The sequence below is a fragment of the Schizosaccharomyces osmophilus genome, chromosome 1 (assembly GCF_027921745.1).
Source record: "Schizosaccharomyces osmophilus chromosome 1, complete sequence".
Lineage (NCBI taxonomy): Eukaryota > Fungi > Ascomycota > Schizosaccharomycetes > Schizosaccharomycetales > Schizosaccharomycetaceae > Schizosaccharomyces > Schizosaccharomyces osmophilus.
This window is the reverse complement of record NC_079238.1, coordinates 3,218,117-3,244,469: the sequence shown is the minus strand read 5'-3', so window position 1 is coordinate 3,244,469 and position 26,353 is coordinate 3,218,117. Positions and strand designations below refer to the sequence as shown.

General features: G+C 38.1%; 12 protein-coding genes and 2 non-coding genes across 14 annotated transcripts; 8 read left to right on the top strand and 6 right to left on the bottom strand.

Moving 5' to 3' along the window:
• Nucleotides 1-60: 60 nt before the first annotated feature.
• Nucleotides 61-2,268, bottom strand: prp43 (ATP-dependent RNA helicase Prp43; the record flags this gene model as incomplete). Its single annotated transcript, XM_056183864.1, has 1 exon — nucleotides 61-2,268. One exon carries the CDS (start codon nucleotides 2,266-2,268, stop codon nucleotides 61-63), a length of 2,208 nt encoding a protein of 735 aa, XP_056035392.1.
• Nucleotides 2,269-2,663: 395 nt separating this feature from the next.
• Nucleotides 2,664-4,661, bottom strand: skb1 (type II protein arginine N-methyltransferase Skb1; the record flags this gene model as incomplete). Its single annotated transcript, XM_056180285.1, has 3 exons — nucleotides 2,664-2,852; nucleotides 2,928-4,426; nucleotides 4,472-4,661. 3 exons carry the CDS (start codon nucleotides 4,659-4,661, stop codon nucleotides 2,664-2,666), a joined length of 1,878 nt encoding a protein of 625 aa, XP_056036306.1.
• Nucleotides 4,662-5,213: 552 nt separating this feature from the next.
• Nucleotides 5,214-7,669, bottom strand: SOMG_01491 (DUF2433 metallo phosphatase superfamily conserved fungal protein; the record flags this gene model as incomplete). Its single annotated transcript, XM_056180284.1, has 4 exons — nucleotides 5,214-7,083; nucleotides 7,133-7,244; nucleotides 7,447-7,609; nucleotides 7,658-7,669. The coding sequence occupies 4 exons, from the start codon at nucleotides 7,667-7,669 to the stop codon at nucleotides 5,214-5,216; spliced, it is 2,157 nt and encodes a 718-aa protein (XP_056036303.1).
• A 759-nt stretch (nucleotides 7,670-8,428) lies between these two features.
• SOMG_20066 lies at nucleotides 8,429-8,532 on the top strand. Its single transcript has 2 exons — nucleotides 8,429-8,466; nucleotides 8,489-8,532. It is a non-coding gene; the product is annotated as a tRNA-Leu (tRNA).
• A 657-nt stretch (nucleotides 8,533-9,189) lies between these two features.
• On the top strand, nucleotides 9,190-12,374 carry wdr7 (WD repeat protein, WDR7-like protein; the record flags this gene model as incomplete). Its single annotated transcript, XM_056180283.1, has 3 exons — nucleotides 9,190-9,455; nucleotides 9,521-10,633; nucleotides 10,673-12,374. The coding sequence occupies 3 exons, from the start codon at nucleotides 9,190-9,192 to the stop codon at nucleotides 12,372-12,374; spliced, it is 3,081 nt and encodes a 1,026-aa protein (XP_056036304.1).
• A 15-nt stretch (nucleotides 12,375-12,389) lies between these two features.
• Nucleotides 12,390-13,351, bottom strand: SOMG_01489 (short chain dehydrogenase DHRS3 family, implicated in lipid (isoprenoid) metabolism; the record flags this gene model as incomplete). The annotated part of the gene is made up of 3 exons (XM_056180282.1): nucleotides 12,390-12,724; nucleotides 12,781-12,911; nucleotides 12,951-13,351. The coding sequence occupies 3 exons, from the start codon at nucleotides 13,349-13,351 to the stop codon at nucleotides 12,390-12,392; spliced, it is 867 nt and encodes a 288-aa protein (XP_056036088.1).
• A 551-nt stretch (nucleotides 13,352-13,902) lies between these two features.
• his5 (imidazoleglycerol-phosphate dehydratase His5) lies at nucleotides 13,903-14,553 on the top strand (the record flags this gene model as incomplete). Its single annotated transcript, XM_056180281.1, has 1 exon — nucleotides 13,903-14,553. The coding sequence occupies one exon, from the start codon at nucleotides 13,903-13,905 to the stop codon at nucleotides 14,551-14,553; it is 651 nt and encodes a 216-aa protein (XP_056036087.1).
• A 552-nt stretch (nucleotides 14,554-15,105) lies between these two features.
• Nucleotides 15,106-15,250, top strand: snR5. Its single transcript, XR_008803673.1, has one exon. It is a non-coding gene; the product is annotated as a box H/ACA small nucleolar RNA snR5 (small nucleolar RNA).
• Nucleotides 15,251-15,775: 525 nt separating this feature from the next.
• On the top strand, nucleotides 15,776-16,441 carry opi10 (hikeshi family nuclear import carrier Opi10; the record flags this gene model as incomplete). Its single annotated transcript, XM_056180280.1, has 2 exons — nucleotides 15,776-15,806; nucleotides 15,870-16,441. 2 exons carry the CDS (start codon nucleotides 15,776-15,778, stop codon nucleotides 16,439-16,441), a joined length of 603 nt encoding a protein of 200 aa, XP_056035404.1.
• Nucleotides 16,442-16,632: 191 nt separating this feature from the next.
• Nucleotides 16,633-18,534, bottom strand: sfc6 (transcription factor TFIIIC complex subunit Sfc6; the record flags this gene model as incomplete). Its single annotated transcript, XM_056180279.1, has 4 exons — nucleotides 16,633-17,117; nucleotides 17,164-17,367; nucleotides 17,406-17,522; nucleotides 17,568-18,534. 4 exons carry the CDS (start codon nucleotides 18,532-18,534, stop codon nucleotides 16,633-16,635), a joined length of 1,773 nt encoding a protein of 590 aa, XP_056036089.1.
• Nucleotides 18,535-19,189: 655 nt separating this feature from the next.
• taf10 (SAGA complex/transcription factor TFIID complex subunit Taf10) lies at nucleotides 19,190-19,840 on the top strand (the record flags this gene model as incomplete). The annotated part of the gene is made up of 1 exon (XM_056180278.1): nucleotides 19,190-19,840. One exon carries the CDS (start codon nucleotides 19,190-19,192, stop codon nucleotides 19,838-19,840), a length of 651 nt encoding a protein of 216 aa, XP_056036092.1.
• Nucleotides 19,841-20,244: 404 nt separating this feature from the next.
• Nucleotides 20,245-22,428, top strand: dbp7 (ATP-dependent RNA helicase Dbp7; the record flags this gene model as incomplete). The annotated part of the gene is made up of 1 exon (XM_056180277.1): nucleotides 20,245-22,428. One exon carries the CDS (start codon nucleotides 20,245-20,247, stop codon nucleotides 22,426-22,428), a length of 2,184 nt encoding a protein of 727 aa, XP_056036091.1.
• Nucleotides 22,429-22,848: 420 nt separating this feature from the next.
• On the top strand, nucleotides 22,849-23,962 carry cys11 (cysteine synthase; the record flags this gene model as incomplete). The annotated part of the gene is made up of 2 exons (XM_056180276.1): nucleotides 22,849-22,984; nucleotides 23,040-23,962. 2 exons carry the CDS (start codon nucleotides 22,849-22,851, stop codon nucleotides 23,960-23,962), a joined length of 1,059 nt encoding a protein of 352 aa, XP_056036094.1.
• A 222-nt stretch (nucleotides 23,963-24,184) lies between these two features.
• On the bottom strand, nucleotides 24,185-26,010 carry clr6 (histone deacetylase (class I) H3-K9 specific Clr6; the record flags this gene model as incomplete). The annotated part of the gene is made up of 14 exons (XM_056180275.1): nucleotides 24,185-24,264; nucleotides 24,318-24,376; nucleotides 24,424-24,532; nucleotides 24,582-24,722; nucleotides 24,765-24,873; nucleotides 24,921-25,013; nucleotides 25,056-25,290; nucleotides 25,340-25,385; nucleotides 25,428-25,471; nucleotides 25,526-25,556; nucleotides 25,602-25,719; nucleotides 25,767-25,817; nucleotides 25,864-25,925; nucleotides 25,971-26,010. 14 exons carry the CDS (start codon nucleotides 26,008-26,010, stop codon nucleotides 24,185-24,187), a joined length of 1,218 nt encoding a protein of 405 aa, XP_056036093.1.
• Nucleotides 26,011-26,353: the final 343 nt, after the last annotated feature.

Below are 26,353 nucleotides of genomic sequence, written 5' to 3'. Positions count from 1 at the left end.
ACAAAAAAAATGAGTTAGTAGAGAAGTAATCCGAAATCCCATTCAAAAATTTAATCTTAGTTACTTTCGAGATCCCTTCTTGGATCTAGCGGCCATTTGGTATATTTTTTGAAGTGCTGACTTTACCTCTTTGTTATTGTCAAAATCATCCAAATCGTAATAGTTGGGAGCCAATTCAACCAACCATTCAGGTCGAACAGAAGAAACAGTGCGAATGAAGCTCTTAGTCGTTAAAACAAATTCATTGTATACAACCCACTCTGGAGTAACCGACAATCCGCAAGAAGGATGAAGGGATACCATTTGGTTATCCTTCATGGTTACATAATTTTTACCATTAGCGGATTTCTTAGCAACTTGCATGAAAAAGCCACTAACAAGAGCTCTCCGTATATTCACGTAATAATTTTTGTCTTCGAAAGGAGTGGAAATTAAATCGACTTGTTGTCGTTCCATTGTTCTTCTAAGTTGCTTTCGAACATTGTCAGCACTAATTAAAGCTCTATGGGACAAAAAGTGATTCCAGCACCAATCAGAAGTACCTTCACTGGACTTGTAAGCGTGATATACATTTAATAAAGTCAAATGATCACCATCAGGGTGCTCAAATTGCTGGCGAATTTCATCAGCAAGTTTTCTAGCAGAATTTGGACGCACGAATATACTGGGAACAGATAAAAGCGCGGTAAGAGACAGAACTTCGTTGGAGCAATAGAATTCAGGACTCTTGATTAACATAACAGCTAAGTTGGGATCAAGAGGAAAGTCTGAGGCCTTGCGGCCAAGTGGAGTCAAACTACCCTCATCATCTAAACAAGCAAGGTAGTTGAGCTCTTCTAAAGCACGCATCATGGTCTCAGGTGCCGGAGGATCCATATAATCGAAATGAACAAGGTCGTCAATTCCTAACTTCTTCAATTCCAATACTGTACTTGAAAGATTGCTTCGAAGGATTTCCGGATAAGTTTGTTCGATTAATTCTTTACGGAAAGCATCTTCAGTATAGAGCCGGAAGCATTTACCAGGACGGGTACGGCCTGCACGACCTGCACGTTGCTGAGCACTAGCTTTGCTAATAGGACTTACTAGAAGAGATTCAACACGAATACGAGGATTGTAAATTTTTTGCTTGCTGAATCCTGGATCAACGACATAAACAATTCCGTCAATTGTAAGAGATGTTTCGGCAATGTTTGTAGAGATCACAACCTTTCGGCCAGGGCCAGATTTACTATCTTCTGGCGTTGGCTCAAAAATGCGTTGTTGCAAATTAGGTGGTAAAGAACCATACAAAGGATACACGTTCAAGGGACCTGCAGCGCCCTCTCGAAGTAAGTCATCGGCTTCTAGAGCAATTTTACGGCATGCATCCTCAATTTCTTCTTCACCAGTAAGGAAAACAAGAATATCGCCAGGGCCCTCTTCAACATGGATTTGAAGGACAGTACGAAGAGCGGCTTCTAAATAATCACGTTCAGGATCTTGGGTATAGTAAATTTCGACAGGGAATGTTCTTCCTGGAACTGCCAATAAAGGAGCTTCGAAAAAGTACTTTTGAAATTTTCTAGCATCTAAAGTTGCAGACATGACAATAATTTTCAGGTCGGGTCTTCTTTGGGCTATACGCTTCATAAGACCCATCAGAATATCAGTAGCTAAAGTTCTTTCGTGTGCTTCGTCAAGAATAATACAAGAGTATCTTGACAATGTGTGATCATTCATGGCCTCACGTAGAAGCATACCATCAGTCATATATTTCAACATTGTATTGGGGCCACTGCAGTCTTCGAAACGAATGTTATAACCAACTTCTCCTCCAAGCTTGACATCCATTTCATCTGCGACACGCTTAGCGACTGACATAGCTGCCACACGACGAGGTTGAGTACAAGCAACTTGGGAATTGGTTAGATGTGGCAATTCGTCGTATAAAACAAACTGAGGAATTTGAGTGGTTTTACCAGAACCCGTTTCACCGACGAATACGATAATTTGGTTTTCATGGTAAAGCTTCAAAAATTCATCTCTTTGCTGATGCACAGGCAATTGGCGTCTTCCGTCTAAAATTGCAAAGTATTTATCGCTAAAAGGTATGTTATTGAAAGGATTGTTGGGTCCACTTTCCGCTTTTTCTACAGCTTCAACTGTTGTAGCACGTCTAGTTAACCCGTTGGAAGAAACACTTTCCAAATCATCGCTACCATCTTCTAAGTGAGATAGGTATGGATTTTTTGAATCAGAACGAGATTTTTTCAAAGCTGGTTCCATGGTATGCTCCTAAATTCAGCAATTTCAATTTGCTGAGTGTCGTATGGCAAAAAGCAGAAAAGTCACCAACAGCAAATCTTCGCATAAGGTGTATTTAACGAGGTGCACTGTTTTTTAGTGAACCAATGCATAAATGTAAATAGCTGAATTAGATTTAAATTGTAAAAATGAATGGACGAATTATTAAAAAATAGGAAACTTCAACAGTACTCATATCGATGCTAATTTTTATAGGCATGAAAGTTTATTAATTGATGTTATATTCGAATGTGCGCACAAAAACTGTAGACTTTATATCGATTGCACACACAACTGTAGTTCTACAAAAACCAAAAAAAAATTTAAAACAAAAACAAAAGAAACCAAGAAAATGAAGCTTCAACCGGTTGTGTCGATTAATTCATGAGGTATGAAAAGCCCCTTCCAGAAGCATTGTGAATGTCAGTGGATGAAAGATGAATGTGGCTTCCGTTCCTCAATACCAGATATGTATTTGCAGACCATTCAAACCAGACTCGTGCGCCATCAGTCATTCTCCATAGGTGTAATTGAAGCTGGCTGTTTTCGGGAACGTACATTGGTTTCTAAATTTATGGTAAGTAAGGATTCAAAAAAATAAAATAAAAGTTGTACAGCAACGTAAAAATTTATAGTCATACCTCGATTGGAATATATATTGGGAACCATGAAAACATGTCCGGAGACTTTTCTTCCATTGTCGTCGGCAACGTGGAGAGCGAGATATTTTTGTACAAAGTAGCTTCAAAATAACCAGCAAAGCCATGCAATACACCTGGGTTAGTCGCTTGAAAGCGCACAGCTGCATTTCTTCGATTATGTTGATTTTTTGAAAACAATTTCGTCTCGTCGTTCGGGTGATGAAATGACCAAAGTGGTTGAAATCGAAACTCATCATTTGGTGCCAAAAAATCAACGGAATTCATTAAAACAACGTATTGCCTTGCAAATGCCGAAGCATCGTTCATATTACGGACTTCCGACCAGAGCTTTGGGGACATGATCGGAGTGATGTACGAAGCGTATGATGAAGGAATACTTATTCCTGTAATTGGATTCAGCACTCGCTGGACACCATCCAAGCATTCTGGACTTAACTCATTATCTGCCATGCTTCCCAATAGTTCGCTCACTAAGATATCAATTTTATAATCGGGATTCCATTCTCGCATATCCCCAAAAACAAGCGTTACCTTTCCAGCCCAATCCTGTCTGTTTCGTAATAAAAGCATGGCGAACGCATTAGGGTTCTTTTCTAATGCTATCATGTCTACCGTACGTGCAGATGATATAGCTGCCCGAAGAGCACAATCGACCAAAGGGCCTCTTCCCGCACCTACCACAGCAATGCGCGTAACCGAATTTGCATCTCGGTCGTTTAAGGCCGCGAAAATCGCTTGTTCATACTGAGCATACTTCACAGGATCTCTCTCAAAAATCTCGTAAGTGATATTTTCCAAGTTATGACTGAGTGGCTGTAATGGAATCTGTAAATAGTCTTTGTACCCGCCGGCAAATTCCTCAACCAAGGGAGCTGGAGGCTGTGTATCAAAAAGGTGTTTCATGTATATACTATAGTCGGGTGATTCACCAATCTTATCGGGAACATTGCTATCCCTTAGAAAGACCTTTGGATTTAGTCTGAGGTATAAAGAAAAGATGGCTCGAAGCTTACGACTCAATACAGGGTAGCCAGTCGGGTTTGGAACAAAAGCCATGCAAGATAGGGAGATCATACCAATGGGCTCAGCATACCATCTGTTTACTAATTCTATTGGAGGGGAACATGATGGAGGTAATTCGAGAGCAACTTGTAATCGAGGATTGTATTTACAAGAAGTACGAACTATATTCCACATCTTCCAACTCTCAAAAAGGTCTTCCTGGCCATATTCAATTGGAAATTGAAGAACCAAAGTGATATTGTAACTAGAATTTAAAATCGTCGAGCATGATCTAGCATATTGCGTTATGTTATCGGCATATTTAGGGCCATTACAAAGGACGCTAGCAAGACCACAGTAAGAGGCAAAGGAAACCTCTTTCATTAAAATTTCTTCAGACCGCTGAGCTATCAAGGCATCGTTCGAATCCAATTCAATCCATTCTGACGTGAGCCCGACTACTTTATTTACGTATTCTTTCATAATGTTAGCTAACACAATTCAATATTTTAAATCCAAACCTTCTGGATGGTAGGCTATTTCACTGTCGAAAAACTCTTGCACGCTTTCGAAAGGTTCTAAACTCTCTACGCGTTGCTTCAAAGCATCAGTACTCAACCTAACTCCAACAAAATCATAGCCCTCTTGTAAAGACAGATAGATTGCTTCTTTAGAAGAATGAATTCCTACAGTTGGTGTTTTTGAAGCCATTTGCGGAAATGTTAGAGAAATACGCAAATTCCCGTATGTATAACCTCATACGTATGGTAAGGGTCAGGTGCTTATTTGGACTTTGCTTATTCCAGTTGATTCGTTTGTAAGCGATAGCTAAAGTTTCTATTCCATCAAAGCCATTTACCGACCAACTTAATTTCGACCATTTGAAGTTGTTTTTACTAGTGAAGATGAGTTTTGAAATTTCAAATCTATTAATGTGCAATCTTCTTACAAAGTCATTATAGAACATTCAAATCTTGCTTATAACCCTATAAGCAGAAAAACTTTGAAATTCTAACCATTGCATGGTAGAATCAGAAAGTCAGAAGCTGGCGTAGAAAAGGAGTTACTATCACAAAACTTTTTTCTACCTTATTCACCCAATTCCAATTTCTATGGAAAGAAGCACCTTTTCAAAAGATGCATTCATGAAAAGGAAAGTTGAAGACGCGGAGACGACATAAACATCAATCCATAAACAAAAGGATATCAAAGAATGTAATTTTGAGGGACAGAGTAAATCGTTAAGATCGTAAACAATTTTCATTAATGATCAGCTGAGCTTTGTTCAGTGCTATAGTTAGGTGCTACAGAAGTTCCAGCAGATTGCATTTGACGAGGATGTTGCTGCATTCTAGGGTAACGACCACCACGGCCACCTCGTCCACGGTTTGTACGCATATTAGAATAATGACCTTCTGTTCGGCCACCCCTATACCAACCTCTATTTTGACGGTAGTAATCATCACGCATTACGTTGGCACGCACGCCATCGGGGGTTTTGATCTTGTCAGCTACCTTATTGACAGCATCTTGATTCTCAAAGTGAACATAAGCATAATTTGTGGGAGTCACGTTCGTGTTTGGAGGTAAATTTCTGTTTCGGTTCGTGGAGGTACGAATTTGAACATTAGTGATTAGCTGATCAGCACCGTCAGTGAAGAAAGACCGAGCTTCTTCTTCGGTATTACAAGGTGTTATATGGAACCCAAATCTCTCTTGACGCTCTCCATAGTTGGGACGGAATCCACGGTCCATATTCTTTTGATAGTCACCTTTGGGTGTCTGCCGCGCATATACAGTTGAGCCACTTTGTTCTCCAGGAATCCTTTCAGCAGCATCTTTCTCGTCGATGGTGCTCTCTTCTGAAATTGTCGTGTCTGCTAATCCCTTTTCGATATCTTTTGCATCGCTAGGGAGCTTCGAAGCAGACACAGACTCATCCTCTTCATAAACAGTTTCTTTGGGAAGACTTTGATCAGGATGAGCTTCATCCTTTTTCAAAGGTTCATCTGGTTCCACAGCAGCTTTCGCTTCTTCAACAACCGGCTCGGAATTTTGTTTACCAGCGGTCTCCACTTCCGCTGCAAAGGATGGTCTGGCTTGTGCTTCCGACTTTTGAGGTCTGTAGTAATTTTCACCAGTAGAACCTCCCTCGGTAACTCTATTATAATTATCGTTTCTACGGGCGGCAGAACGGCGATACCCCAAATTGAATCCGAAAGATTTACTTTCAACTTGGACGTGGCCATTTTCCACAACTAAAACATTCCACCCAAAAGAGGCGTCGAGCAGATTAAAGTTCCAAAGATTTTTTAACGCGGTTCCAGGAAGCATATTATTCATGGCATAACTATTGGTGGCATCAGGCATTCTGGAAACAAGACGTGTAACGTTATTCACTAAATGTTGTTGATCAGGAGTGACCATTCGTTCAACCTCTGACTTAACGGTTTCCCAAACCTCCATGAATTGAGCACGGCCAGCAGAAAGTTTTTGCAAATAATGTTCTGGATTTGGGTTCACGGAAAACTCGTTATAACTGGCTCCATAACGAAAGTGTAGACCAGCGGACAAAGTAATATCAGCTTGAAGAACAGTTGCAAGTTGACAGAACACACCTTCTCTACCAATAGGATGGTGAGTTATGAAAACACGAGTTTCTTCCCTATCAAGACAGCTCTTAGCGGTCTCTATCAATTCACCCATTTGAAGAACTGTTGTCCATGTGGTACCCTGAGCACCTGCAATGGTACCCTTTCCCTCACCGTTGTCGAAAAGTTTAAAAGGAACATAAGGACCACCAAGTCCAAGTAGACGAATTTTTAAATCACCTATTTGTAAAAGATGGGAATGTAGTTCGTCAATGATATTTAGATTAGGGATAGAGTATTCACCGGTAGCGAATTTTTCTAAAACATGAACGTCTTCAGAGGCACCCCATACAGTATAGACAGGAACAATAAATTTCCTTTCCTGAGACAAAAAATAGGGAAGTTCAGAGAGAAGACAATCAGGATGCGAAGCAATGCTGTTTTTTAAATCACTTATAGGGTTTGAAGGATAGTGGTCAAAACTTTTTGATCTAGGCAAACGTTTTATGAGAGGCGAAAATTGGACTATATGACGAAGAGTCCTTCAAAAAGTTAGTTATATACGAGAATTATATACAAAAGTCCACGAACCTTTCTGAAATATTAGGTAAAGAGGATCGTTCAAAAAATCCAAAATCGCCCGTGTGGATAACACAATCAGCACGAGTCTCTTCAGCAAGCTTGTTGATAAGGCTCAATTCACCTAAAAGAAGATATTAGTCATAAGCGAAAACAATTTTATAAAGGGAAAGAACCTAGTACAAATACGATCTGTAGTATGGTTACGGTAAACGGAATTAGAGAATTGATACTGTAATCATTTTGTATCCCATTATCAAGTAAACAGCAGAGATCAAATCAACGCATGCTACCTTGAGAGGCCTCACTTTCTTCAATTTACTTACCACGAAGGTCCGCAATGCAGAGCAGTCTTGAACCATTGTTCAAAACAAGCACATTGTGTGAATCATCGGTTTCTGTGGATGAAACAAAATTAGGAGCAGTCTGATCATTGTTTTGTTCAGTTCCCACTACTTGGGCTTCCGTTGATAAATCACTTTTAGCCGTCTTTTCACAGTTAGCACTTTTCACTTTCGTTTTTACTTTTTTACATACATCCAAGCTCATTTTCTTTTAGGTTCTTCCAAGAAACGGTTGAAAGGCAACTTTGGGGTAGGTAAGTTATGAGCAAAGGAGGTTGGAGGAACGGGCCTAGTAGACAGTAAGGAGTTTACCATGAAAGCCAAGATCATCTAAAGTGGGGGTACTTAACACATTTACCCAAAATGCGTTGAATTACTTAAGCCGTTGTAAACAAACAGTTATAAAAGGAGCTTACCGTTCAAATATGTTTTGCCGTAGTAAATAAAGAAATAAATATACCAAAATAAGAAAAAAGGCCTGAATCAGGATATGCAATAAAAATCCTTAAAATAAGAAGAACATTGTTTGATAAAATAGAATAAGAAATAGCTTCTAGAGAAATTGTGAAGGAAAAAGGAAATGCTTCCAATAAATTCCTACAGTACTTGTTTTCATTTGAATGAACAAACAGATGAAGCTGGACATTCAATCGAATTTACTAATAAGCAAATAAGAGAAAGCAACTACAAAAATAAAAAACTTATCTTTCTAGCCCGTATACATTTTGTAGACGCATGGTTGAATGAAGGGAGGTTGCTTGCCATTCTTATACCTGCTACTATTAACAAAACGATAATACGGATTTTTACACAACAGAGTAGAAAAGATATCTTTGTTATATTCAAAATATTTCATATTCACTCAACAAAACTTTTTTTAGAGACTCTCAACAAAAACAAATACTTAAATAATTTTCTAATTCGTTGAAATATATTATACGTCTCTAACTATCAATCAATAACTGGCCGGTTGGCCGAGCGGTCTATGGCGTAGCACTCAAGTGAAACTTGGACTGTTGAAGTCTTGCTATATCGGAAGATGCGAGGGTTCGAATCCCTCACCGGTCAAAACTTTTTTTTGCCTTTATGTCTTACCTGGACGATCGTTTTTGAACATAAACAAAGACTATTATTTCGAAAGAAATGAAAATCAACTTTCTATTTGTTTCGTGATTTAGGCCATGCATTATATAGACGATGAGCTCTTTAGACTGGTTCCAGGGTAATACGTATTGGTAACTAGTAAGTACAAACAATCCGAGAATTGGTATTCAGTTACTGTAACTATCTAGAGGAAACCTGCATTTCCTGAATCTTTACTCTTTCTTTCTCTCTTTTGTTTTTTGAACCGTTTTGACTTGACTTGTTCGTTAGAAGCTGTTGATTTCGAAACGGTAGCGTTATAGCTAACCCACTTTTGTTTACTACGTACATACCATGAACATATTATAGTCCCAAAAAATACAAGATTGATAATTTTGAATGTTGATAAAGTAATTAGAATAAAGGTAACCAAATTAAAGCAGCGCAACAATGGGATTTTTACTTGCGTTTTAAGAAGAATGGGGCTAAGTAGAAATCCTTATTGGCTTCTTCAATCGGTTGATGCTGACACGTATTACAGATTCCGATTATTGTCAATTCAGGTCTATCTTCTTATACAAACTTCTTTCATCTCTACATTTAATACATGAAAACCTTACGTGAATTGGGAACAACTTTAATATGGACCGGGTGGTGTTAGCAAAGAATTGCCCTACAACTAGACTTGAAACGAAAACCGATGTTTCTTTTGTATGTCAATATGAAAATATATTGGTGGTAGGAGAATCTTCTGGTCAAATTTTAGTGTTCACAGTGCGAGAGAATGGAGACCTTGAATATACTCAACACCTTTTATATCACAAACATCCAATTAACTCGGTGCTTTGTTTTCCTTTTGAAGTTGACGGAATTGTTGACCTAGCAGTCCTTAGCTTGGATGAATCTGGGTGAGTTTGATTCCATTGACTGTTATTTATTCTTTGCACCACGGACTAACCTGTAAATTATTTAGACTTCTATGTCAATGGCTTTTAAAATCCTGTAATTGTCGTGCAAAGCTTCAACTTCATGATGGCCTATGTCTGCAGCTGTATCTGTTGAATCCAAACTACGTTTGTGTTTGTGGTACCTATTTATCTATTTACATTATACAATTAGCGAATTTTAGTATTGCTGGTAATTGGATCAATCACGATAACTGGCCTATATTGTTCTCCTGCAATGAAAGATCCAATTGCATCCCTGTTGGTTATGTCGACGGGTCGGTCTCTCTTTGGTCTCAAAAGTCGACTTCTTTGGAATTTGAGAAAAAAGTGACTTGTAAACCAATTGCTACTGAGAAACTTGGAAGCCTGATATCCGTCCATTCTGCTAAATATTTATCCAAAAATCTCCACATTTTTGTCTATGAGTCAGGGATATCTATAGTCCGTGATTTACAAAAATGCGAGTGTTACTACTACAAAGAGCAGGTCACTTCGGTTTTACTTTTAAAGACTGGTGCAATTTGTCTTTTCACTCTTTCCGAAATGCTCCTGCTAAAATTGTCCTCAACTTCCGTTCCTGAATTAAATGTAGTTAATTCTTTCTCCGGTAGGTATCCATGGAAGTCTATTTTTCTTTACAACGAGGAGCCAGTAATACTAAAAAAATGCTCTTCTAAAATCACTCTTGAATGGATAATGAATAATAATCAGCGACAAATCCTTTTAAGTCCTCATCTGGATCAGAAAGTTATTACATCTGCATATTGCTATAATCTAAACTTGTTTTTAGGAGGAACAACTGGTCTGGCTATGTACTCTCTTTTTGACTGGTATATACACAATGATCCATTTCCTGTCGAATCCTTTCCAAGCGTAAAAGGATTGGTAACCTGTATGAAAATTTTTGAAAATGATCCTTCTGAAATTGTGTTAGTGGTGACCACTAAAGATGGAAATGGTTATTTCTATAAATTATTACATCAAGAACGTTGGCAGTTTATTTGCCATCGTACGTTGAATTCCTTGTGTATTTTAAAAGTGGTTTTTCTGAGGAAAGTTATGTCTTCTAAACAAAGCGGGGTATATGTTTTCGTTGGCTTGGATGGGTCCTTAACCGCACTAGATGAGCTTTTTAATGTGTAAGTCAGCCATAAATTGCTTAAAACTAACGGGTTTAGTCTTGGATTTCTACCTTCCGATGGATCACAGGCAGAGAGCATCCATTATATTTACGGTTCCGATTCTATTTTTGTTTCTTATGATAATTTCCAATCATTACAATGGGAATTTTTGAAGCAAGAAGTGCATGACGTGAAGAATAATCCTGTCATGGATGCATCCTTCGTATCGATTAATCTTGGTAAACATTGCGATCCAGTAACAGCTAATCGTGGCACGTATTCTACGATAACAGATGACCTCTTGGTTACCTTTTTAAATACTAAAGCACTGGTTAACAGTATTATTTTTTCCAACGAAACCTACGTTGAAAAATCCTGCGTTGACGAGTTTCTAGACTTTATCCAACCTCCGTTTTTAAACGCAGAAAATGAAGCTGATATGCTATACCAGTCCGATATTACTAACCAATCATGCGTTCACCTTGGTGTCGGAAAGGCGGATGGAAGCGCAATAATAAGATACAATTCTTCGATGCAATCAGTTACTTCTGAAGCACCTTTTTGCTCTGCGCTTTTGCTTCATTTATACTTTTCCTTGCTTTTACCTATATGTAAATATGATGGCTTAAGTGAAAATCAAATCAAAGAAGGGATTTTGTTGAACCTTGAGGGAATCACTTCGACTGAATACAGTCTATCTACTCTAACATTCGCTTGGAGTAACTCTGATAAAAATGTTCAAGAGATAATTCGATTTGTGCTATTGCGAATTGCTGAACTGACACCTAGCGATGAACTACAGAGAATAATACATTATTTTTTTGAGGTCTTCTGCTCTTTCCAAAAAAATTACTACCTGGATTCCGAAATCACGCATTCTTTATACGTACTATCCATTCTGGCCGAATTATATCCTTCTGCATTTGACGATCATGAAGTAAAAACATTGTCTTCATATCTATTACAAAAAGCCTCTGATTATGAAAACGATCATGTCGCTCTTCGATTACTAAGTAATGGCTTTTCGGTATTTTCTAAGCACATTGATCCCGCAAAGCTAATTTACTACATGTCATTGTCGGCATCGGTCCATGACCACGACTTGAAAGACGAAAATAGTATGCTTTTTAGATCAGTCGTCGATGTTTCTTCTAGCAATTCCATCCTTTTATTAACCTGTTTATGCAATGAAGTTTACGACCCAAATAAATCTAAGCTTCGACAGGCAATTCTGAAAATCATGAGATTGGCCATCGAAAACACGGAGCAGAATTTTGTCTTATTCAATCATCTATTAACGGAAAAATTAATTCCAATCCTGTATGCTAATCGTTCTTCGAAAGAAGCTATTGAAGTAACGAAAGCTATATCAGAAAGGTTTCCTTTCGTATGTTTTGACGAAAGAATTGATAAATATTCATACATAGAAAACGGGTTTTTGACTGTATACGAAATCCCAAAAAGGAAAAAGATCGTTAGTTCGGAATCGGTTGATGGCGATTTTCAAACATTATCGGCAAACCCAGCTGGTGAATGTTATATTGGGGTCAGCGCCATGAAAAAAGAGTGTATAGTGTGGAGAATGATGTATGAAAATGGAACATTTTTGAACTCATACGACACAAACCTGAGCGTTGTTAAACGTGTCCTTTTGCAGACAAATTCTGATTTTGAAAACGACCGTCCTAAAGTCCTTTGGATTGGCCAGGCATCTGCTGAAATCCATGTCGGAAGCACAATTGCCATTATTGATATATAGGATAAAATGCTTTCTCTAAGAATAAATCTCGTCCATTCCACTAAACCAACGAGCAATCCTTTGGATTTCTGAGGGCATAAATCTCAATAGCGGCATGAAACGAACATATAGCGGGTAATAAAATCGACCGCTCTGATTATTCATTAAGTTCCGTAGTATTATATGTGCAACATCATTTGAATTTAACAGTGGAGCTAAAATTTTATTAGGCGTATCTTTGTCAAACATTGTTGATTTAAACTGGCCAAGGGAGTAAAGGGATAACTTTACGGGTGCATGCATCTGCTTAGTTTCCACTTCTAATGTTTCATGTAGAGATAATAAAGCAGCCTTTGAGCAAGAATAAGCAGCTAAATCAGACGTTAGTAAAAAGTGATGATACTATGGCGAAAATTAAAAACCATACCGACCCCAGAGGCACTAAAGTAAGCCAAAGCAGATGTTACATTGATGATATGAGGCTCTACCGACAATAACAGTGAAGAGTAAAACATCTTTGTTACGTTGAATTGTCCAATAGTGTTTACATGGATACACCTGGAAATGGTTAAATATTATCTCTCTGGATTAACAAACCTTGCTAGTTGCTTGCTACTCATGTCAAGCAGTTTATTTTTTGGTGCAATAGCTCCCGTATTGATAAGAGCAAATGGCTTCGCATGGATGGTTTCCAATTTTTTTAGGAAACTGTTTACGCTTTCTTCTTCCGTAATATCACATACGATTGGAATCACGTATGGGACTTCCTGAAAAAAGTTTGGAGAATATTCAACATCTAAAGATATGACCAAAAGACCAAAGCGGATGGCTTGTGTAATCAGTGATCGTCCAAGGACACCATTGCCGCCAGTTATCACTATGGAACCACCTTGACGATTTGGAGGATTTGTTTTTCTAACGAAACGACGACTGTAGAATGCAATGACGAACAATATAAAAAATGATAGCAAATGCGTAGTCTTGAAGCAAAGTCCCATCTTTTGGCAACAAGAAGAAGCTGTAAGCAAATAACGGCTTTTTTAGAATTACTTCAACTTGCAAATGATTCGGAGAAATCCAATAGTAGCAAGTCGAAGAAAAACAGAGTAAGTTTGTAGATAATCTATTTACTTTTCATCGTTCAACGTTAATTCCCATTTTATTCATTTCTTCTAATACAGCATGTTCACTTACCTTGATATCTGTACCATCTCAAGAAGTACGCTTACACAAGAATGTTTTGAAATTAAAAAAGGTTTGTTAATTCAATGGATTGCTCTTCATAAAATCTACAAAGAATAAACAATACAGTCGCTTACCTTTTGAAGGCTAACTCGATATCTTCTTAAAATAACGTATTTTGTTGAATTAGTATGAATTATTTAAGGATTACGGAGAATTTCGCTATATGCCAATTTCCAATGAAAAAGCTGAGAGTTTAGTATGTGAATTTACAAAACGAAGTCTCTGAACTTGTCAATATAAATAGTTTTCTTATCACAAACTGCAGACTTCTTTCTCGAATTTTGGATAAAAAGTAAGTAATAAAATGAGAACCGCATTCATCCAGAGAGACACGAATGAAACAAAAATTTGTGTTGCTATTGCTTTAGACAAGGCACCTTTGCCTAAGGAGTCAGACTTTTTGGATGAAGTCATTACCTCGAAGCATGCAAATCAAAAAGGTGAACAAACAATCCAAGTTGACACCGGCATCGGCTTTCTTGATCACATGTACCATGCATTAGCTAAACATTCCGGCTGGAGCCTTCGTCTTTACTCACGGGGTGATTTGGTTATTGATGATCATCATACAGCTGAGGATACTGCAATTGCCTTGGGTGCAGCTTTCAAGAAAGCTATGGGCAATTTTGCCGGTGTAAAGCGTTTTGGCCATGCTTATTGTCCTTTGGATGAGGCTCTTTCCAGAGCTGTTGTTGATTTGTCCGGCCGTCCTTATTCCGTTATTGATCTTGGATTAAAGCGTGAAAAAATTGGCGAGCTTTCTTGCGAAATGGTTCCCCACCTCTTGAATTCATTTGCTACTAGTGCCGGTATTACCTTGCACGTCTCTTGCTTGTATGGTAACAATGACCATCATCGTACGGAAAGTGCCTTTAAATCTTTCGCAGTTGCTTTGCGAACTGCTACTGCTTTAACTGAAAGTAAAGAGGTTCCCAGCACAAAAGGTGTTTTGTAAATTGATAAATGGAATAAAACGGTTGTGCTTTTTATTTAAGAAAGATTCATAGAAGGGAAATATCTCTTTAAAGAATTTTCATTCATTTTGTTGTGTAAATTTAATCGACTTTTGATTTCATTCTGATTCCAATGGGAATTATTCTCCAAGCGCTTGTTTAAAAAACCCTTTTTTCGTATTCCATGATACTACGATTGCCCAAGGAAAGGAACGAAAGGTGTAATTTTATTCGTACTTTTTCTTCATTGATTGATCAAGCTCAACAGGAAGAGTAAACATTTTATACATAATCATACCAATATTTACAATCTGAGGATCGAAACCTTAAAATTACAGAGCATATTTTATTTATAAAACGAAACTAAATTTACAAAGAATACTAAACACAACAGTCCATATTTCTGACTGTTGATTGTATCCAATATTTTGAAGATTCCATTTACGCCGACCGAGTGCAGTACACTAAGCGTACTAGTGGAGCGCAAGTATCTATTTTTGTTGTGACTGCTTCTTTTTTAGCTTAAATAGAACGGTTCAGATTACTTTTCTTTAGCCAAGGTCTCTTTTACCAATTGCAGTCCTGGCTATCAGCAATGAGGTTGTAATTAAATGGCTTGAGACCAAGATGGAATCACCTTTCTCAATCCGATTTACTCTTTTTTAATAGTTCTATCGGTTCGCTTTCTGGTGTACAGATTAGAATATTTTTATAGTTGCTTTACCTGAGTAGATTATAGTTAAGTTGGAATGAATTAAAGATTATGAAACGCTTGTTTTCTAAATTACTTTTGTGTCAATATTGCTGTAGTAAATTAGAATGTTGGATGAGAACGAGAACTGTAGTTTGTAGGATTTAGACGTCGAAGTCATGTACTTGCTTCAGTCCATGGAGTAACGGCTTTTCTTAAGCATCGATAGTCTTGTTGAACAGAAATAGATGTTTAAAATGTGACAAGAAAGCTTGCGTTTGTACTATTAAAATTTGTACACATCAAGAATTCCATTATTTGTTTACTGTCGTGCGTCATTTCTTTACGATTACCTCGCAAAAAGTAACAAAGAGGTAGCATTTATTTGATTGATTTTTCTGCTGGGTTCTACCAAATTCTCATTGTTTCTGTTGTTTTACGCTTTTACAACTACAAAAAGCACTTCTCTGCTTTTTGTTTAGTGTCTTCGTATAGTATTTTATTGGGATTTTTACCGCTTCCAAGAACTCATCATGTTTGGTGCCATTTGCGCAGGACGTTTAGGTAAGTGTTAAATTTAAGAGTTACGCTCAACGTCAAAAAGAATCCCAACTAACATAATTATAGTGCAGACAAATTTACAACAAGTTGCTGAAAACCAATTCGTGTTTCAACTTGACTTTGCTGAAAGTCTAAACCATATCGTTGTCTTTTTATTACCGACTGCCCCATTCGCTCCTGGCATGGGAGCCAAGGTTTATTTTCAGTGGCCAGGAAAAGCCTTTCAGTTTCTTGGCTATTTGACTAATGACAAGCCAAGTGCAATCTTTCGTTTAAAAAATACCATTCAGTCGCTGTCAAACGACATGCCTTGTATCGGTGTCACAGCAGTTTTGGGTATTAGCGTAGAGCCTATAACTAACTTTGTTGAATCTCCTGCTGGAGAGACCGCAGCTACATCTGCTATCGCGAAACCCCTTCCTCCTACAACCTCAATTGCTCAACGTATCTTACGGAATTTGTATAATTTCCTTGCAAGTTTTGCAACTTCCAACCTTCCGCCAAATGCTCTCGGTTTAGGTGATATACGTCCAAGTGATACCTACATCCCTTTGAGAGTATTCCAAGACTGGCATACAAAGTTCTTGGCGAAAATTAATAACAATCCCAATTTTTTGGATTCCGACGATCAAATCTAACTCACCCCTCCTTTTTTGTACCATTGTCTTCTGTTCTAAATAGTACACGAAACGTCGTTTATGATAAATAATTCACTTGTCTATAAAGGTCTCATTGTATCTTCATTGCGTTACTTGACATATAGATATCTATTTAATTTGAATCTACATCGAATACGGTTATTATTTTTTTCCCTATAAATTGCAATTTTTCAAGCTCTATGAATAGCAGACAAATCTTCTAAACGCAAAAGTCCACATGCCATCCCACTCGCTAACCATCCTCCATGACTGTAATTGGGGTTCCATTCTGTGCAATTAATTTGTACTTGCCAAGGAAATATATACATATCAAGCTTCCTTGACTTCGTCAATCCAGGACGAAAGTTATTTGAGAACCTGTACTTTTTCTGCTTTTCACTATACTCTAACTGAAAAATTCTGTGAACATTCGCCCTGTGCTTATGTGAAAACCCTAACAGTCGGAAAGGATTGACGACTGTCACTATCCCATCTGACGATCCAATTGCAACAAAAGGATGGAGTTTGCTTGTCCCTAAACACATGACTGATCCATGGCGTTCGTCTAGAATTTGAGTGGTAAGGCCTCTAATTGATTCAATCATCACCAATTGGGATTCGGTTGTGGAAATTATAGACTGCAACAGATTACTCCAAGCAATGGCGTAACATATATCTATACGTGGTTAGTAAAGTAAAACTGCACGGTCTGTTGCTCCTACCTCGTTTATGTGATAATGCCTTATTTTCAAACTCAGGATGCCTTATATCTATGATGCGCGTGTAACAATCGTAAGCAGTTGTAACAAACATAGTTGGAAACTCATTTGAACATTGAGTAACTGTATGAATGTACGAATCATGTATTGGAATATAAAACAGAGGTCCATTTTGGGAATCAACAATGTCCCAAAGTGCTACATATCCTGGTTGTGTTACTTTGATGTTTCAAAACTGACCATACCATTGGAACATCCTACAAGCAATTGCTTAGGAAATTCATCACCCGTAGAAATCCAAGAGAAACAGGAAATTAAGCAATTAGGAAGCTGTAATGTATACTCCGCTTCGTTAATAAATACTAAAAAATGTTAGAGGCGACTAATGAATTAAAATTTGAACATACCATTTTTATGACTTATTTTACTAGGTACATTAATAATCCGCATTATTCCGTCACTTGTAACAACTCCTAAACAACCAAGTATGTCTTTGTTGAAAACACAGGGGCACCACTGAAGTTGATAAACGCTTCCCCAGTCATGCCAAAGGGTACAGTATAAATATAATTCCTTTTCATTAACGAGATCCCAAATTTGAATCTGGTTTCTTCCTGACGAAGGCGTGAAAATAGGTCCAGCTAATTCACCACTGTGCAGCAAACCACCTACTGCTATATACTGAACTGTTTCCCTCGTAGGTAACCAGGACAAAGAAGTTATATGGATTCCGGTATTAACTAAATATTCTTTTTTCAAAGAGTACCTAGATTCGCTGTCGAAGATCTGAAGCGGCTGAAGATTATAGACAGGCTCCCGATTACCAATCAATAAAGGTAAATGGTCATTAGAGTACTCACCAAATCGATTATCAGAAAAAATGGGATTCTGCTTTTTCTTAGAAGGCTGAATGTCGTCGGAATCGACTTCTACAAACAATGGACCCCTCTCAAAACATGCTGCCCCTGGGGCTGTTTCAAAGTGTTTCCAAGCGTTCACTAAATTTTTTCCACGCTGAAAAGTTAATTCATCGGTACCATATGTATACATTATCTTTTCTTCTTGACCTTTAGAATAGACCTTTCGTGGAGACTGTTCAGATGTGCCAGATAACCTAGATGAACGCCCCCGTATAGAGCTAATGGGCCTCTGTTTAGTTGTTTCAGTTGAAGGATCCATGCTATTTTGTAAACTCGATTTCTTTCTTGTTCCTCTGGGCACTTCAGTTTTCCTACCACTTCTTAGAGATCTTCTCGATGTGGATTCTTCTTCAGAAAGGAACTCATCTACAATAAAGTCGTCCATATTCTCTTCCTCATCCGCTGTATTATATTCATCAGGGCTAGAATTTCTACGCCGTGTCTTGGGTCCCATGCTTTCTGCAGTCTTTCAAGACTAAAGCTATATGACTATCGTTCAGATATATGTAAATCAATTGCAGAAATCGATTACTTCAAAAAGATATATTCATTGCATATTTATTTAGATATACAATGAAAAAGTCGGTCCGTCAATACAGTATACAGAAAATAAACTACCAAGACGCTTCCAAAACTATCCTTTTTAGTATGTCCTTTCAATTTCTAGTTAGTATAGGAAAATGCTTGCTCTTCGTGGTGAGCTTATGGTAAACCAATATTTTGAAGGGTGGTCAATAAACGGCGAAAGTTTAGGAACAAAGCAATTTCAAAATGAAGGAGACAAAAGGAATCTTCTGGGATCAAAAATAAATATTTTTTGCTTGATTAGCTTTTTTAAAATAGGAATGGTAATCATCGCCTATATTTGCATTAGTACAATGTGCCATCAGCTTCTTCCAATATCGTTCCATTTCAGCTTTAGGAATTTTGGCATCGTATCATAGTTGCAAAGGCTATTGAAAGGAAAAATATTGTTCCAGTATTTAGATTATTGGATAAAATTGGTGCATTTTCAGTTATAATAGAGGATATCATCTTATCACCTTTACTTGCTTTAATTTTTGGGAACGTTTATTTAGCGCTTGCAAGAACAACAACAGGTTTTTACAATGAATGAAAGGGAGCCTAAAGAGGAAATAAACGAAAATTTCACTACTAAAGTGGAGTCCGACGAAGACAACGATGCTATGAGCCTTGACGATCTACAGGAATCCAGCAATACTGAGCAACGCCTAGAAGAAAGAGAACAATCGGAAGCAAAAGAACATGAACATTCCGGAGACGGTTTCAGAGAAGATGAGGGAAAAGACGAGATGCCTCGTCGTGCAAATGGGTCGAACTATGTAATTGAACCTTATTTGGAATTAAGAGACATGGCAAAAAATAAAACACTCCAAGAATTCATGAATGAAATGGATGACTACTCTCCTATAATTCCTGATGTTTTACTTGACTATTACTTGAGTCTTTCAGGTTTTCGGTGTGCTGACTCCCGTCTTAAGAAGCTCTTGGGCCTAGCCGCTCAAAAATTCATTTCTGATATTGCTCAAGATGCCTATCAGTATTCCAAAATTCGTACTGGTAGTAGCTCTACTTCTTCTACCGGGTTTAACGCACCAAACTATAGTGCTGCAGGTGCCTCCGCCGGTGGTCCAACTCGGAGAGGTGATCGGGGCAAAGCCGTCTTAACCGTTGATGACTTGAGCTCGGCATTGAACGAGTATGGTATCAATTTAAAGCGTCCAGACTTTTACCGTTAATGGACTCCAGTCATGTTTTACTTTTCATGTTTAATACGGGTTAAATGCCCGAAGGTCATTCAACCTTTTGTTTCTATATACAGTATTATAGTTACTAGAAAAAGGTATCTGTTCACACGTAAGTGCTATTGTAAAGTATATGAATATTTCACGAAATGAGTTTCTTTACATACTTGCGAATGACCTGGTTTTTTAATTAGCAAACTAAGACTCCTTCTTATTTTTATTTTTGTTTATTTCTATAAAATCTTGCTTTTCGTTATTCAGATTGAAACTGTTTCAGTTCATTCGTTCAATTTGGAGTCAGTATTCTACATACTATAACGAGTCCCACTAAACAGAAGAGAAAACAGTACTTGGTAGAAGCAACCAACTTCCATGCCTATCAATTTTCATAATTACAAATGGCAGAGGAATCATTGTTATTAAATTTTGTTACTGATGAGCCTAGCTCATCGGTCAATCGTGTAAATTCCGGCGGGCGATGGAAGGATCGTGTGAAAGACAAAAAAGATCAAAAAAGAAAGGCCGCTACCTCTTTGCCAACAACAGACCATTCTCCTGCTGTAAATAATCAAATTAAAGTACAGCGGAAAGAAAATATACCGTCCATGAACGAGTCAAAACGGAGAAAGCCAACTCCCAATTCAGGATTCAATCCACCTTCTGTTGCGAAACCAGTAAAACATGACAACACTTTCGTTTCTTCTTTATTTACCGGTGATTCAAAAGAACATCTCTCGTCGACTCATCATGATGCAGAGGACCAAAATCAAAACATGTTCGATACTCAGAATCAAGAAGCACCATCTAACGCACCTATGTCAACCACAACTTTTGCTGGTGTTCAGTTGGATTCTCAATTGGCTAGTCACCTTGGAGAAAAGATGAATATTACTGCACCAACCGATATTCAAAATTCTTGTTTACCTGCCTTGTTAAACGGTAATGATAGAGATGCGTTTATTGAAGCCGAAACTGGTTCCGGTAAAACATTGGCATACCTACTGCCTATTATTCAAAGATTGATTCGACTTCCACCCACAAAGCGCTCACGAACAAGCGGTTTGTTTGCTGTAATTGTTGCTCCAACGCGCGAGCTTTGTCAACAAATTTATACTGTTGCAAATAATCTTACAAATAACCGGTTGGCTCATTGGATAGTTTCCTGTAATGTGATCGGTGGTGAAAAGAAGAAAAGTGAGAAATCCAGGATCCGCAAAGGAGTTAATATTCTAATTGGCACTCCAGGAAGACTTGCCGATCATATAGAGAATACGGAAGTATTGGATCTTAGTCAAGTGCGGTGGGTTGTGTTAGACGAGGGCGATCGTTTGATGGACATGGGATTCGAAGAAACAATTACAAAAATTTTGAAGTATTTAGACTCCCAAAATTCACCATATCCGTTAGGGGATAGTATGCCATCTCGAAAAGTCAATGTACTATGCTCTGCTACTATAAAGGATACCGTCAAACAGTTGAGTCAGTCTGCATTGAAGGACGCGATGTATCTCAGGTCTTCATCTTCATCTACCGACGAGAATGAAGATCAAAAAACACACAAGTCTTCTGCTCCTGCGCAATTACTTCAGCGGTATTGTGTGATTCCTCCAAAGTTGAGACTAGTAAGTTTGGCTTCCGTTTTGCGATCAAATTTGAAAGATAATCAAAGGATTATCGTATTTTTATCATGTGCAGACAGTGTAAACTTTCATTTTGAGGCTTTCCGCCGCAGAAAAGCGGAATCAGAGAACGAGCTGGAGGAAAAAGAAGATGAAACGAAAAATATACCAACTTCTAGTGAACAAGCAGTAGACACTGCATATCGTTTAAATAACAAAGCAAAAGTTTATAGACTTCATGGATCTCTCTCGCAGCAAACTCGTACGGCAACGTTGTCTCAATTTTCTTCGGAAAAGAACAATTTCCCTCGTATATTACTCTGTACGGACGTTGCGTCTCGTGGTTTGGATTTACCTAATATTGATTTAGTTGTCCAATATGACGCCCCGTTCAGCACAGATGACTATTTGCACAGAATTGGTCGGACAGCTAGAGCTGGTCATAGCGGTGCTGCTTTTATGTTTTTATTGCCCAAGGAAATTGAATACATTAATTTGTTACGAGCCAACGTTAAGGTGAATATTTCCGAGCAGCCGAATGGACCGTCATCCATTTTAAGCAGTGGATTTTCTGTTCCAGGATCTCGTGCTAAAAGTGAGTTAGAATGGCAGGACCAAGCGACTGAATGGCAGCTTGAGCTTGAACGAATGATTCTTGAGGATCCCGACTTGAAGGAGGTCGCAAAGAAGGCGTTTTCTTCTTATGTTCGTGCGTATGCAACACATTTGTCTTCGGAAAGATCGATTTTCAACATGCGTGATCTTCATCTAGGCCATATTGCCAAGTCTTTTGCGTTACGTGAAGCGCCTGGTAAAATGTCGAATAACAGTAACAGTAAACAAAAAGGCGGTACTGCTAGTGCACGTCCAAAACAGAGAAAGGATAATTCACCGGCGGCAATTTCTGCCAGGATGCAGAAGAAGGCAATGGAGCATTATTCGTTTGAACATAACATTGGTTAATTTGGTGAAATTTTGGTAATGGTGATTATTTTGGTGAAGTGGTTTCATATTTTAAGGGTTATTTATGGTTTATAGATACGGGTAATAAATTTACGAAGACTCATTTATTGTAAAATAAGAAGTTCTTTATCATTTTCTCTTGCTCTGTTTCCCAATTTTGTCTATCCAATTTCTTTTTTCCTTCTATTACAAACCAAGTCAAGTATTGAGCTAGCCGCTCGATCGCTATCATTTCGTGCCAAACTTACCGATGTGCGGAATCTCTCGTTAAGCTATTAAAATTTCATAAGGCCATTTTTCGGATGTAACGGTAATTGCGAAGCATTCAGCGGTATTGCGTCATTCCAGCTTCTCGCAATAAATATAATTAAGGCAAAGTAGTGAGAATTTGCCAAGCGCGTATCACACTGTAGGAGTTTGATGATGAGTTCTCGCATTTTGCAGACAAAATTTCCTAGCGTTGTTGATGGATTTATTGGAGCAATTGGCCGTACGCCTTTAATTCGTCTTGATGCTCTTTCGAAAGAAACTGGTTGCAACATTCTTGCAAAAGCTGGTAAGTCATACTCGTTCAAAAAGTAAGAATTGGGCATTTTCTAATTCGTATTCAGAATTCCAAAATCCTGGTGGAAGTGTAAAGGACAGAGCTGCTTACTATGTGGTGCGAAATGCTGAGAAGAATGGCACATTGCATCGTGGTGGCACTGTGGTAGAAGGTACCGCAGGTAATACAGGAATTGGACTTGCTCATATTGCCAGGGCTCGTGGATATAGATGCATCATCTACATGCCCAACACCCAATCTCAAAATAAAATCGATACCTTAAAGTACTTGGGAGCTGAGGTGTATCCAGTTCCTGTTGTCCCGTTCACGAATCCACAAAATTTTAACCACCAAGCTCGTCGTCATGCCGAGTCGATTCCAAACGCTGTTTGGACTGATCAATTTGATAATGTAGCCAACTTGCAATCTCATTACGAAACCACTGGACCTGAAATCTGGGAACAGACAGGCGGTAAAGTTGATGGCTTTACTTGCTCTACCGGTACCGGTGGTACGTTAGCTGGTGTCACCAAGTTCTTGAAGGAAAAATCGGAAGGTCGCGTTTCTTCCTTCATAGCTGATCCTCCTGGAAGTGTCTTATACAGTCATTTTAAGACGAAGGGCCAAAAGCCCGATAACAGTGGTTCTTCCTTTACCGAGGGTATCGGTCAAGGTCGTATCACTGGAAATATGCAGCATATTTATGGCTTATTTGACGATGCTTTGAGAATTCCCGACGAATCATCTATTAATATGTTATATCGTCTGTTAGACCAAGACGGTATATTTTTGGGAGGCTCTTCTACCTTGAACGTTGTTGCCGCTGTCGAGATGGCAAAGATTTTGGGTCCTGGTAAAACTATTGTCACCGTTCTTTGTGATACAGGTCATAAGTACGCTACAAGATTGTTCAGTCGTTCTTTCTTGGAAACGAAGGGATTGTACGACGCAATCGAACCCCAATACAAAAAATACATTGTATTGGCTTAAAAAACATTAGAGCTTTCTTTTTTGAATTATGTTTGCTTTTGGTTTTAGTTTTCTCACATGCTTTATGGTTTTGAAAATACCCTTAATGAATGGTTAATACTTACAATTGTGGTAGTATATATTCAGATGTATATTTAGGTATTAAAAAGTATACTTATATATTCTGTCCTAGAAAAATAAAAGAATTAATCAGAGCTTATTAAAGCCGTAAGTATGATCGCTTCATACTCGTTCATCCATAATCTCTTCCGTAGCAACCTTCTGCTCCTCTTTTTTCTCAAAAGTAAAATCTTGAGGCCGTGCTATCATTGTTAGCTCAACATAAAGGACTTCTAAATATCTTTTAGACACTTACGCTGCATTTGTACACTTGGAGCAAAAGCCAGGCTCCTTAGGTTCTCTATAATTTCCGCACTTAAAAACGTTAGCAGAGCAGTTCAACATGCTTTATTTCACCATACATTGTAGCATCTAGATATGGTCGTGAATTGTGATTTTCCATATTGTTCGGCAAGACATTCAATTTATAGTCAGGTCCATAATACTGTAGATAATCGTTATACGGCAAATCTTTTTATGTTAGTATATATGCACTTTGGAGGCTCCTTAAATCACATACTTTCATCCAATTCTTCATCGTTAAGAATTCCTGTTTCATAAGTCCAAACACGAGCGACATTTCTAACTGTGTAGCCACCACCGCCCACACAAATCAGAGGCACTTTGAAACTCTTCAAAAACCGAACACACGAGGCATGACCTAACAAGGATTAGCTGCTAGATTACGCTGGGTAAGTCATACCTCTCATTGACAAATTAAAGCAGCCAAGTCGATCACCAGCTAACGAATCTGTACCGCACTGTAGAATGACTGCTTCTGGTCGGAACCATTGCATAATATGGCTAATGATCTTAAAAGAAGTAAGTAAATGTGTCTCTTTTCGTAAAAGTTACTTACTGGCTTAAAAACACTTTCATAATTTTCATCATTTATTCCGTCTCTCAAAGGTACATTTACTGCATAGTTTTTACCAACCCCAATACCGGTATCCTATAGTGATGTTAGTTAAGCATTTTTACCTGTATTGCAAACCTTGATGTGACCAGTTCCAGGGAAGTATTCGCCGAATTTGTGGAAAGAACAAGTCATAACTCGGTCAGTCGTATAGAAAAATTCTTCTACACCATCGCCATGATGGACGTCGATGTCTATATAAAGAACACGTTGATGATATTTCAAAAGTTCCAATGCTGCAAGGGCGATATCGTTAACATAACAAAAACCCGAGGCTTCTCTTTTCTTTGCATGATGCAAACCACCAGCCCAACTTGTTTTGTTAATAAATATTATTATTAAAGGAAAACAATAGCACCTACTTGACTGCAATTTCAGCGTTACCAGAATTCAATTCTTGAGCCGCACCTATTTGGGTTAGTTAATTAATCCAACTCTGAAAGTACTTACCGATCGATCCACCAGCGGAGATTGAGCAAAATTCATAGAGGCCACTAGTAAAAAAAATTAGCAAATGTAGTCACCTAAGGAATAGAGCTTCCACATACTCAAATACTGGACAATCGTCGCCGACATTGACTATCAATTCGGTTAGCAAAATATTTTAGGTAAACGTGTACATACACTTTAACTGATGGGGTTGAAACTTTTCCATGGTATCTGGCGTAACTCGATGTAGAAAGTCAATGTATTCATCAGTATGGCAGCGAGTCATATCGTTTAGTGTAGCCCGAACAGGTGTCTTTTGACAGTTAGATATAATTGGAACACGAATTTCAAAAATCTTACAATAACATTCATTTTTTCGTGCAAATTGTAGTTCACGACCAAGTTGTGAACCTGCGCAAGTTAATTTCAATATCCTCAAGTTAATTGATGTTCCTACCATTCGCACACGATGCGGCTTCATAGGATGTTGTGGACCATAGTGGTAATTTCCGACATCCTCTGTGATCAGTTAGTTGAATAGTTTTTATGTTTGCATGTATTTACCGTCATAAAAGTAAGAAACTTTTTTTTTACCAAATCCCATAGGTGATTCCTTTTATAAGTATATTTTTTTTTACAAAAGAGAAAAGAATGACTGTTTTCTTCTTTCGATTTGCACCTCAAGTCAAAAACTCCTTAACAAATTGTTTGTGGTGAAATATTGCTGTACCTAAACGCGTTGCAATTCACCAGGTTTGTCGCCTATTTAAGCTATTCTATTAAACGAATGCTCAAACGTTTGTTTACAAGCAACAAGTACAACACTATTATTTTTGAAAGAATAAGATACAGCAGAAACAGAATAAAATTGCGGCATTATGCTTTTGGTACAAATAGTATGAGACAAGTTGATTATCGTTTCCTTTCTTCCTTTTCATACCATTTTG